Here is a 13,043-nt window from a genome sequence, read left to right as displayed (position 1 = left end):
GAAACTGCCCCAAATGGTTTTTTTCAGGATGCAAAATAGAAATCAGTTTTCTTTTTCACTATTGAACATTTCTTTTCTACAAAAGTCCTCCACCAAGTTTGTTTCTTTATGCAAGAAGGCTAGAGGTTGGCAGGTGAGGGTGAGGAACCCATAATGACTAAGACTGAATTTTCCACCAGTCTAGCAGAACAGGGCCTCAAAATTAGATATCATTTGGTTTAAAGAAAATCAAGTAATGTGATATTTCTTGCATGTTCCATGTGGCAATTGCAAATTATTTCCTGCTACAATGTAATTTGTAACCCACAAACATCCAGCTGATGACTCACAATTTCCCACACAAATGCCCCTGGATTTTTTGCTAATGGTTATCTCTAAATTGTTTTCCAGGCACAGAATTTTTAGTCTTTTGAGCTTTTGGAATAAGAACATTTTTAAACAGAGACTTTGGTCTCCAGCTTTTGTTCTTGAGATATCCACAAGTCCTGTCCAAAATGTGCCAACCTCTCATCACACAGGGGTGTTTCAGAGAGGCCTAGCTAAGGCCAGCTGAAGTAAACATTTGGCTACTCCAGCAGCTAAAAATTCTGCCCTTCAGGGACTATTCCTCAACAAACTTTTCCTAGAGTCTTGAGATAAGGGGAAAGACTGGAGCAGAAGCCAGTGATAAAAGACCAAGCACTAATGGAGAGACAATCAGAAAAGGACAGTGTTGGTACCCTACTATTCCCCGATTTCCTCTAGGTCCCTATGGTCCCTCTTGTTCTAGGAATTTGTAGCCCTTTTCTTGTAGGAAATTGCTTCTTACAGGAATTTCTAGGTTAATACCAGAGCCATGGACCCTATGCTGGGTGTTGCTCCCAATAGGTGTTGCCTGCTACAGGACACTGATATGTGTTTGGTGCCCAAAACATGAAGCCTCTAGAGTCTACACCCTGGGCCTTAAGATGGCTGCCAGCAATTGCTCTATGAAGTCTGTTTATTACAGTAAGGCAATAGTTTCTACAGCCATCATTGCACTGCTAGCTACTTCCACTTTCCAGGCTACTTCCCTTTTAGTAAAGTTGATGGATACAAGCTAGGACCATCTTAACTGTTGCACTCTGACTGTGGATAAAATGAAAGTTCCTGTGGCCAGGATTTTCACCTGGCCCTGGTTGGCTAGCTCACTACACATGTGTGGGCAATATGTTGCTATTGACTCTATATAAAGAGCTCCACTCAGGGCTCTGGGCAATATGGTGGCACAGCTGCAGGACTGCAGGAGAGCAGAGACGATGCTGGAGTAGTGGCAGTGCCGACAGAGGCCCAGAGGATGGCTGTGCAGGACAACTGCTGGCAGAGAGGCCCAGAGGCAGAGACCGGCTTGCTGCATGCAGACTTGTTCTGAGTGAATGGGATTTTAGTGATTGATCTGCCACTGTGGAAATAAAGTTGGTATAACCTTTTCACCCCAATACCATTTTACTGTCATTTTCTTTTGTCATATTGAATCCATAGTGAACTTGCCAGGGGCTGAAACCCATTGGCAAGACATCAACTTAGAGAAAAAGGCTAACCTTTGCAATCTTATGCCCTAAAGAAGAATACATCAGAATCCTTTTTTTTTTTTTTTGCTTTTATTGAGCCCTGTACGTGGTGTATCTGTTGTTATAGTTTCTTATAGTGCAGTTCAATCTATCTTGGCAATAACTTATTTGTATAAAATAACTCAAGCACATATGAGAGACCTCCTGGTCCCCAGACTTTCAGGGGATTTGTTTCCCATGCCTTCTCCTTAGTAAAATAGGCTTTCAAGATATCTAATCCCCTAATAGTAGGAACACTGTTCCTGAAGCTTCCTCAAGCAGCACCCTTCATTTTTTCAGGTGCCTGGTGGACATTAGCCAAATGATCTTGGGTCTCATGGTCATGAGGAGTCCATGCCCTTTTCCCTGCAAAGCAGTTACATTCAGTCACACTCTTAGCCTATACACACTTTGGGCAACATCAAATTTGAGATCACAAAGACTTCCAGTCAATTGGCCACAATTAGCTGTGTATTGTGTTTCTCCACAGATTTGTTGCCCAATGCATTTCTAATACGAGCCCAGAAGAGTGGCTCTTCATGGGCACTGTCTGGCCAGGTGATAAATGTCTGCCTGTTCACAAGTTTCCTGAGCCGGTGGTAGCTGGATAGCTTATAGTTTGGGATGTCTTCCAGGAAGATCAAGATGATAACATCCTCATGCTCATAGAACATCTTGATGCTGGCCAGCTGTACTTCAAGCCGGCACCATTCACTGTGCAGGTAGTGGTTACTGACTATACACAAAGTTTTTCGGCTGGTGTTGATGGCCTTCTGAATGTTCTCAAAGATGTCTACACCTGGTTCAAAGTCACGGTGGTGAAGACAGAGCTTAAAGGTGGGCTGGCCACCTTCTTCTAGGGCAGGAACAAGCTCTTTATATACCCAGGGCTCATCACTAGCTGTGAAAGAGACAAAGGCATCGTAGATAAACTCCTTCTCTGTTCTGTGCCACTTGGCCAGGTACCAGGCTCGGATTACATAGAGCCCATACCATAGAGATGCAATCATCTTTATACTGAACCAAGAGAAGACCATGGTTGTGAGGACCAGACTAAAGGAACAGAAGAAGTAAACTTTTCCCAGGTCAAAATTACACAGAGCATCATCAAAATCTATCAGCAAACTCTGGGTATTTGGTTGCTGACATGGGTAGCTCCGGAGGTAGGGGATATGGACATTTACTGTGTTTATTGACCAGTTCTTGAACCACACATTGTCACAGTTGCACTGAAGTTTGTTCCCATAGAGATCAAAGTACACTAGAGACTTTAGATTCTCCAGATGACTTTGATTAATGACTTTTAGGTTGTTGAATCTTAAAGAGAAGACCTGGAGGCTTTCTAAACCAGAGAACATGCCAGGAGTCAGTGACTCTAAGTTGTTGTTTTCCAGGCGCAGCATTTTCAGTCTTTTGAGTTTTTGGAATAAGGAAATGTTAAAACAGAGGCTTCGGTCTCCAGCTTTTGTTCCTGAGATATCCAACTTGGTGAGATTGGTCAGGGAGTCAAATTGGAGATGGTCCAGGAAGATCACGGGATTTTTTCCTAGGAGAAGCACCTGCAAGCCATTCAGCCCTTGGAAGAAATTGGTTGGAACAACCTGAATCCCATGTATTTGTCCTTCTAGGTTGAGCTGTTTCAAAGACTTGAGGTTTATAAATGGAGGAGATGGCAGGGTCCTAGTGGTTTCGTAGGTAATTTTATTAAAACTGAGATTCAAAACTTCTAGATTTTCAAGGCCCAAGAAAAGGCCTACATGAAAACTTGACAAGATATTGTATGCCAGGTCAAGTTCTTGGAGGAAAGTGAGGCCAGAAAATGCATTCTTCTCTATCTCTTTCAGGCGGTTCTGGGAAAGAATCAGAACTTGTAGCTTCTTCAGAAATTGAAAGGTTCTGCGTTTCAGCGTCCGAATGTTGTTGCCTTCAAGGTCTAAAATCTCTAAATTTGGAAATTGAGCAAAGGAGTATCTGTCCATTTTCACTATCCAGCACCAAGCCAGGTTGAGATCCTTCAATGAATACAGCCCATAGAAGGCCATATTATTGAGTTCTGTGATGGGATTTCGAGAGAGAGAGAGAGACTGTAGGTTCCTTAAGGGTGAAAATGCAAAATCTGGAAAGCTTTTAAACCTGTTGTGGCTCAGGTCTAGGGCTATCAAGTTCAGGAGGGTACCCCAGGTCCTGTTGTTAACAAAGGAGAGTTGGCATTTGTTTAGGTTCAGCCTTTGGAGGCTGGGCATGGCATCAAATTCACTGTCATTGAGGTGAACTAGATCATTGTTTTGGCTCAAGTCAAGGGACAATAGTCTGGTACAGTTGGCAAGGTGCTTAATGCCCCCTGCATCAGTAGCATTATTCCGAAAAACCAAAGCTTCTAATATGGGTAAGTTTCTGAGGAGGTAACACACAATGTTCAAGTTGAAGTGACTACCTCCAAACTCCCAGTTACTAAGATCCATTTCCCTTAAATTCTGTAGGTGTTTGGCTTGAAGCATCTCAGGTGTCACCAATGTTCCACTTAGATTCAGGCTCCTCAGTTGGGGCAGAGTTTCCAGATGCACATTCTGGATTATTTGATGATTATTCTGAGAGACATCCAGAGTGGTCAGATTAGGCAGTGACAAAGCAGAGAAATTTAATCCCATTAGCTTGTTCCCCTGCAGGCTCAGCTGGATCAGGGAGCCCAATGATCTGGGGCTATGGTCCAAAGAGATGATGCTGTTATTAGTAAGATCAAGGTATTCCAGGTGCGGAAGATGCTGGACTGCTTCAAGAATATTTGAAAAATCAGTAAGATGGTTTCGAGATAAGCTTAAATGTTTCAATTTGACAAGCGGGACAAAGGCATTTTTATGAATATGGGTAATTTGATTATGGCTCAGGAGCAAAGTCACCAAGTTAGACAGGCCCTCAAAGGAGTTGTTCACACTTTGAATCTTATTTTCCACTAAATTCAAAAGGGTCAGGTTTTCAAGTCCCCAAAAGGCCCTCTCATCAATCTTCCAAATGGAATTCCACTCCAGCCTTAAGTCCACCAAAGCAGACAAATTAGTAAAGCAATAGGGAGGAAGGATCTGAATTTGGTTCTGTGTCAGGTTGAGGTGAGTAATGTATCCAGGGATATCACTGATGGCATCTGTCAAGTTGGTGATCTTCTTCCGAATGCAGAACACGTGATGACTGTCCAGTTCATACTGTGTGCATTTACTGAACCCATATGGCTCTGCCAAAGACAGCAGAGAAATCCCAATTAAAATGAGCCAGAGCTGTTGAGGAGGCAGGAGGTTCTCATAGCCCATCTTGTCAACCCCAGACCTTAGAGTTAACTATTAGAAAAAAGTCCTTTCACATGTGTGATGCTCATTTTTGAAAGAATGGTCCTTCCATTTTGACTTCGCTGACAAGAAAAAAAGGAAGTTGAGTTTAAATTTCTCTCTCAATAAATATTTCATAGCTGCTTCAAGAAAACTAATAAATTTTGTCCCAAAGTTAACTTCTAAAATGAGTCTATTTCCAAAGCAATCTCTATTTATATCAGCAAAGAACAGATTATTTCCCCTATAATCAAAGTTGTTAGCACATGGAGGCAGGGTAGGCAACTGCACACTTGATTTAACTTAGAGAATCAAGAAGCTCCCTAACCCCCATCTCACCCCTGCACAATAAAATACCTCCCTCACTGTTTGGACCGATACCTGAAATTCTACCACTGGAGATGCATTTTGGGTTCCATGGATCTCAGCCTATCTAAAAGATAATCATTCATGGTAGGGGCAAGAAAAACAAGGTTTACAGGTCACCTTTATCTTAACATGAGTGAATATAGAGTCCTTGCTTTAAAGCCACTCATTTCACCACAATTTGCAGGCAATTAAATCCATTATCAGCATATGGCATTCTTGGTAAGCAGAAAAAATACAGCTATAATAAACTCAGATCTGTCAATCTACTTTCTGATGTGTGCTGCCCCAGCTTGCCTCCCAGTTTCAATCAGTTCCCACAGTCACTCGTGGTAATGTAGTGAAAAGAGCATGAGCCCAGACAGACCTGGGCTCCTCTCCTGTGTCCTTAAACAAATTACTTAACCTCTCTGAACCTGTTTCCTTATCCATACAATGAAATAGTAATGCCTAGTCCCTCATAACATTGTGCAGATTCAACAAGACTGTTTAAAGTGCCCAGCTTGGTGCCTGGTATACTGTGGAGTTCATTAAAAGATTTTTCCCCTCTTTTCACCTTCACTCAAGGCCAACACCAGCACACCATCTTTGTGTGGCTCTGAGAAGCATAGAAGAAGAGAAACATTACACTTGAGTTGGGTTGTTTTCTTTCCTTTGTGTATATTTTCATATGCACACAAAAAAATTTTTTTTCTAACACTAATTCTAATTCTAAGAATCATAAAATAAGTATCCATTATAGAAACTGGAGTATCTTTACCACACATACTTGAATGTATTTCTGAGCTCTCTTTTCTGTTCCTTTGTTTACTTTTCAGTTCCTACAAGGGTACCATGCCATTTTATTACTTTGGCTTTTAAGTATATCTTAATATCCAATAGGGTGAATACTTTCTCTTTGCCCTTCTTTCTCAAGTTGATTTGCAAAGTGACTGACTATTCACGAAAAGTCTTCTATTACAAATATAAGTAAGTCTACCAACTTTTCCTGAAAGTCCTGCTGGAATTTAATTTGGGACTGCATCAATTTGCAACTTAACGTGAGGTGGATTGGTACAATTACCATGTTAAATCACCCCAAATATGGACATGGTATATCTTCATTTAGTCAAAATTACCTTTATATTTTAAAGAGTTTTAAAATATTCTCTGTAAAGTTTTGTGCTTTCTTTGTTAGGTTGTGTGGATAAAATGAGAGTTCCTGTGGCCAGGATTCTCACCTGGCCATGGATGACTAGCTCACTGCACACCTGTGGGCAATACATGGCTGTTGACTCTATAAAAAGAGAGCTCTGCCCAGTGCTCTGGGCATGACACAGTGGCACGGCTGCAAGGCTGCAGGAGAGCAGAGCAGAGGTTGGCGTGGTGGCAGCGCTGAGGACAGTGGGCCAGAGGACGGCTGTGCGGGATGACTGTGCAGGCAGAGAGGCCCAGAGGAAGGCAGTGCAGGCAGAGAGGTCCAGAGAACGGCTGTGCACACAGAGGGGCACAGAGGCAGAGACTGGCTTGCTGTATACAGACTCACTCTGAGTGAATGGGATGCTAGTGACTGACCTGCCACCTGGAAATAAAGTTGGGTATAACCCTCTCACCCCAAGAACATTTTGCTATCATTTTCTTTGGTCACACTGAATCCAGAGCAAACTTGCCTAGGGCTGAAACCCATTGGCAAGAAAGGTTGTTTCCTAGAAACTTTTAGATCTTATTATTTTGAGGGATACCTTATTGATTCCTACTTAATTTTATAATTAGGTAGGCTACCACAAGTTTTGAATTTTTTGTATTATTGTCGCTCAAATATATGGGAAGTTCCTGAACTCTCTTCTTAGTTTAAAAAATGTATTTATTCTTTTAGGTTTATCTGTTAACGATTATATTCTGTGCAAGTAAAGGAAGTTATATATCTCTTTTTCATATTTGTACATTTCCTATATACTTCCATTGTGTTGGTATTACAACACTGGTCACACCTCCACTATTATATTAAATCAGTGAAGAGAAAAATTTTTTTGTTGATTGGACAGCATCTAAAGATTTTCCATTTATTATTATATTTGCTATAGGTTTTGATATATATCAAGTCAGTAAAGTTCCCTCCTAATCCTAACTTTTTTTTGTATCATTAATCTACAATTACAGGAGGAACATTATGTTTACTAGACTCCCCCCTTCACCAAGTCCCCACTACAAACCCCATTACAGTCACTGTCCATCAGCATAGTAAGATGCTATAGAATCACTACTTGTCTTCTCTGTGTTGCACAGCCCTCCCCGTGCCACCCCCCACATATACATGCTAATCTTAATGGCTCCTTTCTTTTATCCACCCCCTTATCCCTCCCTTCCCACCCATACTCCCGAGTCCCTTTCCCTTTGGTAACTGTTAGTCCATTCTTGGGTTCTGTGAGTCTGCTGCTGTTTTGTTCCTTCAGTTTTTTTCTTTGTTCTTATACTCCACATATGAGTGAAATCACTTGGTACTTGTCTTTCTACACCAGGCTTATTTCACTGAACAGAATACCCTCTAGCTCCATCCATGTTGTTGCAAATGGTAAGATTTGTTTTCTTCTTATGGCTGAATAATATTCCATTGTGTATATGTACCACATCTTCTTTATCCATTCATCTGCTGATGGACACTTAGGTTGCTTCCATTTCTTGGCTATTGTAAATAGTGCTGTGATAAACATAGAGGTGCACCTGTCTTTTTCAAACTGGGCTGCTGCATTCTTCAGGTAAATTCCTAGAAGTGGAATTCCTGGGTCAAATGGTATTTCTACTTTGAGCTTTTTGAGGAACCTCCATACTGCTTTCCACAATGGTTGAACTAATTTACATTCCCACGAACAGTGTAGGAGGGTTCCCCTTTCTCCACAACCTCACCAACGTTTGTTGTTGTTTGTCTTTTGGATGGTGGCAATCCTTACTGGTGTGAGGTGATATCTCATTTTGGTTTTAATTTGCATTTCTCTGATGACTAGTGATGTGGAGCATCTTTTCATGTGTCTGTAGGCCATCTGAATTTCTTCTTTGGAGTAATGTCTGTTCAGCTCCTCTGCCCATTTTCTAATTGGATTATTTGCTTTTTGTTTGTTGAGGTGCATGAGCTCTTTATATATTTTGGATGTCAACCCTTTATCAGATCTGTCATTTATGAATATATTCTCCCATACTGTAGGATACCTTTTTGTTCTATTGATGGTGTCCTTTGCTGTACAGAAGCTTTTCAGTTTGATATAGTCCCACTTGTTCATTTTGCTTTTCTTTCCCTTGCCCAGGGAGATATGTTCATGAAGAAGTCACTCATGTTTATGTGTAAGAGATTTTTGCCTATGTGTTTTCTAAGAGTTTTATGGTTTCATGGCTTACATTCAGGTCTTTGATCCATTTAGAATTTACCTTTCCATATGGGATTAGACAACGATCCAGTTTCACTTTCTTACACATAGCTGTCCAATTTCACCAACACCAACTGTTGAAGAGGCTGTCATTTCCCCATTGTATATCCATGGATCCTTTATCATATATTAATTGACCATATATGTTTGGGTTAATGTCTGGACTCTCTATTCTGTTCCACTGGTCTGTGGTTCTGTTCTTGTGCCAGTACAATATTTTCTTGATTACTGTGGTTTTGTAGTAGAGCTTGAAGTTGGGGAGTGAGATCCCCCCCAACTTTATTGTTCCTTCTCAGGATTGCTTTGGCTCTTCGGGGTCTTTGGTGGTTCCATATGAATTTTTGAACTATTTGTTCCAGTTTGTTGAAGAATGTTGTTGGTAATTTGATAGGGATTGCATTGAATCTGTAGATTGCTTTGGGCAGGATGGCCATTTTGATGATATTAATTCTTCCTAGCCAAGAGCAGGGGATGAGTTACCATTTGTTAGTGTCTTCTTTAATGTCTCTTAAGAGTGTCTTGTTGTTTTCAGGGTATAGGTCTTTCACTTCCTTAGTTAGGTTTATTCCTAGGTATTTTATTCTTTCTGATGTAATTCTGAATGGAATTGTTTTCCTGATTTCCTTTCTGTTAGTTCATTGTTAGTATTTAGGAAAGCCATAGACTTCTGTGTATTAATTTTGTATCCTGCAACTTTGCTGAATCCTGATATTAGTTCTAGTACTTTTGGAGTGGAGTCTTTAGGGATTTTTAAGTACAGTATCATGTCATCTGCAAATAGTGAAATAGTGACAGTTTCACTTCTTTACCAATCTGGATTTCTTGTATTTCTTTCTTCTGTCTAATTGCCGTGGCTATGTCATCTAGTACTATATTGAATAACAGTGGGGAGAGTGGGCATCCCTGTCTTGTTCCCAATCTTAGAAGAAAAGCTTTCACCTTCTCACTGTTAAGTATGATGTTGGCTGTGGGTTTATCATATATGGCCTTTATTATGTTGAGGTATTTGCCATCTATACGCATTTTGTTAAGAGTTTTTATCATGAATGGATGTTGAATTTTATCGAATGCTTTTTTAGTGTCTATGGAGGTGATCCTGTGGGTTTTTCCTTCTTTTTTTTATGTGGTGGATGATATTAATGAATTTTCAAATGTTGTGCCATCCTTGCATCCCTGAGATGAACCCTACTTGGTCATGGTATATGATCCACTTGATGTATTTTTTAATTTGATTTGCTAATATTTTGTTGAGTACTTTTGCATCTATGTTCATCAGGGATATTGGTCTTTAATACTCTTTTTTGGTGGGGTCTTTGCCTGGTTTTGGTATTAGGGTGATGCTGGCTTCATAAAATGTGTTTGGGAGTATTCCCTCCTCATATATTTTTTGGAAAACTTTAAGGAGAATGGGCATTATGTCTTCTCTGTATGTCTAATGAAACTCCGCTGTAAATCTATCTGGCCCGGGGGTTTTCTTCTTGGGTAGTTTTTTGATTACCGCTTCAATTTCTTTGCTGGTAATTGGTGTGCTTAGATTTTCTGTTTCTTTCTGGGTCAGTCTTGGAAGGTTGTATTTTTCTAGGAAGTTGTCCATTTCTTCTAGGTTTTCCAGCTTGTTAGCATATAGGTTTTTATAGTAGTCTCTAATAATTCTTTGTATTTCTATGGGGTTTATCATGATTTTTACTTTCTCATTTCTGATTCTGTTGATATGTGTTGATTCTCTTTTTCTCTTAGTCAGTCTTGCTGGAGGCTTATCTATTCTGTTTATTTTCTCAAAGTACCAGCTCTTGGTTTCACTGATTTTTTTCTATTGTTTTATTTTTCTCAATTTTATTTATTTCTCCTCTGATCTTTATTATGCCCCTTTTCTGCTGACTTTGGGCCTCATTTGTTCTTCTTCTTCCAATTTCAGTAATTGTGACTTTAGACTATTCATTTGGGATTGTTCTTCCTTTTTTAAATAGGCCTGGATTGCTATATATTTTCCTCTTAGAACTGCTTTTGCTGCATCCCACAGAAGTTGGGGCTTTGTATTGTTGTTGTCATTTGTCTCCATATATTGCTCGATCTCTATTATAATTTGGTTGTTGATATACTGATTATGTGGGAGTGTGTTATTAAGCCTCCATGTGTTTGTGAGCCTTTTTGCCTTCTTGGTACAATTTATTTCTAGTTTTATACCTTTGTGGTCTGAGAAGTTGGTTGGTAGGATTTCAATCTTTTTTAATTTACTGAGGCTCTTTTTGTGGCCTAGTATGTAGTCTATTCTGGAGAATGTTCCATGTGCACTTGAGAAGAATGTGTACCCTGTTGCTTTTGGGTGTAGAGGTCTATAGATGTCTATTAAGTCCATCTGTTCTAGTGTGTTGTTCAGTGCCTCTGTGTCCTTACTTATTTTCTGTCTGGTGGATCTGTCCTTTGGAGTGAATGGCGTGTTGTAGTCTCCTAAAATGAATGCATTTCAGTCTATTTCCTCCTTTAGTTCTGTTTTTATTTGTTTCACATATGCTGGTGCTCTGTGTTGGGTGCATATATATTTATAATGGTTATATCCTCTTGTTGGACTGAGCCCTTTATCATTATGTAATGTCCTTCTTTATCTCTTGTTACTTTCTTTGTTTTGAAGTCTATTGTGTCTGATACTAGTACTGCAACATCTGCTTTTTTCTCCCTATTGTTTGCATGAAATATCCTTTTCCATCCCTTGACTTTTAGTCTTTGCATGTCTTTGGGTTTGAGGTGTGTCTCTTTTAAGCAGCATATAGATTGGTCTTTTTTTTTTATCCATTCCATAACTCTATGTCTTTCAATTGGTGCATTCAGTCCATTTACATTTAGGGTGATTATTGATTGGTATGTACTTATTGCCATTTCAGGCTTTAGATTCGTGGTTACCAAAGGTTCCAGATTACTTTCCTTACTAAGAGTCTAACTTAGCTCATTTAGTATGCTGTTACAATCTAAAGGTTCTTTTCTATTTCTCTCCTTTTTCTTCCTCCTTCATTCTTTATATATTAGGTATCAAATTCTGTACTTTTTGTCTATCCCTTGATTGACTTTGGGGATAGTCAATTTAATTTTACATTTGCCTTGCAATCAGCTGCTCTACCCTTCATACCGTGATTTTACTACCTCTGGTGACAACTATCCAACCTTAGGAACACTTCCATCTATAGCAGTCCCTCCAAAATAGACTGCAGAGATAGTTTGTGGGAGGTAAACTCTCTCAGCTTTTGCTTATCTGGAAATTGTTTAATCCCTCCTTCAAATTTAAATGATAATCATGCTGGATAAAGTAATCTTGGTTCCCAGCCCTTCTGTTTCATGGCATTAAATACATCATGCCACTCACTTCTGGCCTGTAAGGTTTCTGCTGAGAAGTCTGATGTTAGTCTGATGGGCTTTCCTTTCTATGTGATCTTATTTCTGCCTCTGGCTGCTTTTAACAGTCTGTACTTATCCTTGATCTTTCCCATTTTATTTACTATGTGTTTTGCTGTTGTCTTCCTTGGGTCCCTTGTGTTGGGGGATCTGTGGATCTCCATGGCCTGACAGACTATATCCTTCCCCAGATTGGGGAAGTTTTCAGCAACTACCTCCTCAAAGACACTTTCTATCCCTTTCTCTCTCTCTTCTTCTTCTGGTATCCCTATAATGCGAATATTGTTCCATTTGGATTGGTCACACAGTTCTCTCAATAGTCTTTCATTTTTAGAGATCCTTTTTTCTCTCTGTGCCTCAGATTCTCTGTATTCCTCTTCTCTAGTTTCTATTTCATTTATTGTCTCTTCCACCATATCCAACCTGCTTTTAATACCCTCCATCATGTTCTTTAACGATTGGATCTCTGACCTGAATTCATTCCTGAGTTCTTGGCTGTCTTTCTGTACCTCCATTGGGATGTTGATGATTTTTATTTTGAACTCCCTTTCAGGAAGAGTCACGAGGTCCATGTCATTTAAATCTTTCTCAGGAGTTGTATTAACAATTTTACTCTGGACAAGGTTCCTTTGGCGTTTCATGTTTGTATATGGCGCCCTCTAGTGTTCAGAAGCTCTATTCTGGAGCTGCTGAGCCCCTGAAGCAATGTCAGGGGTCACAGGGAAGCGGTACTGGTGCCTGGGGGTAGGAAAGAGATGTTCCGCACCTCCTGGCTGCTGTGCCTGTCTCCACTGCCTGAGCCAGTGGGCCGGTCACACAGGTATAAGTTTTTGTCCCAGAGCAGCCAGATATGGATCCCTGCTTTCCACAAGCAGTCAGAATCCCAGTCTCCCCAGTAACTCTGCCTGTATTAACTTTCCAACCCAGTAGTCATGCGAGTCTCATGAAAGCACCATGAAATGTAGGTTTGTGCTCCCAGAGCAGATCTCCGGAGCTAGGTATTCAGCAGT

At 40.2% G+C, this 13,043-nt stretch overlaps 1 protein-coding gene across 3 annotated transcripts in view; it reads right to left on the bottom strand.

Annotated features, from left to right (window-relative positions):
* Positions 1-1,349: 1,349 nt before the first annotated feature.
* The window catches only part of LOC108404785 (toll-like receptor 13), a 32,430-nt gene continuing 20,736 nt past the window's right edge, over positions 1,350-13,043 (bottom strand). For all 3 annotated transcript variants that reach the window (XM_017672560.3, XM_017672568.3, XM_073227624.1), the window contains one exon: positions 1,350-4,968. In XM_017672560.3, coding sequence (XP_017528049.1) covers positions 2,018-4,870 — 2,853 coding nt within the window. In that variant the 5' untranslated portion in view covers positions 4,871-4,968 and the 3' untranslated portion in view covers positions 1,350-2,017. The remainder of the gene's footprint in view (positions 4,969-13,043) is intronic.

This window comes from Manis javanica, chromosome X (genome assembly GCF_040802235.1).
Source record: "Manis javanica isolate MJ-LG chromosome X, MJ_LKY, whole genome shotgun sequence".
NCBI lineage: Eukaryota > Metazoa > Chordata > Mammalia > Pholidota > Manidae > Manis > Manis javanica.
The sequence above is the reverse complement of the archived record's forward strand: the minus strand, read 5'-3'. Positions and strand labels throughout refer to the sequence as shown.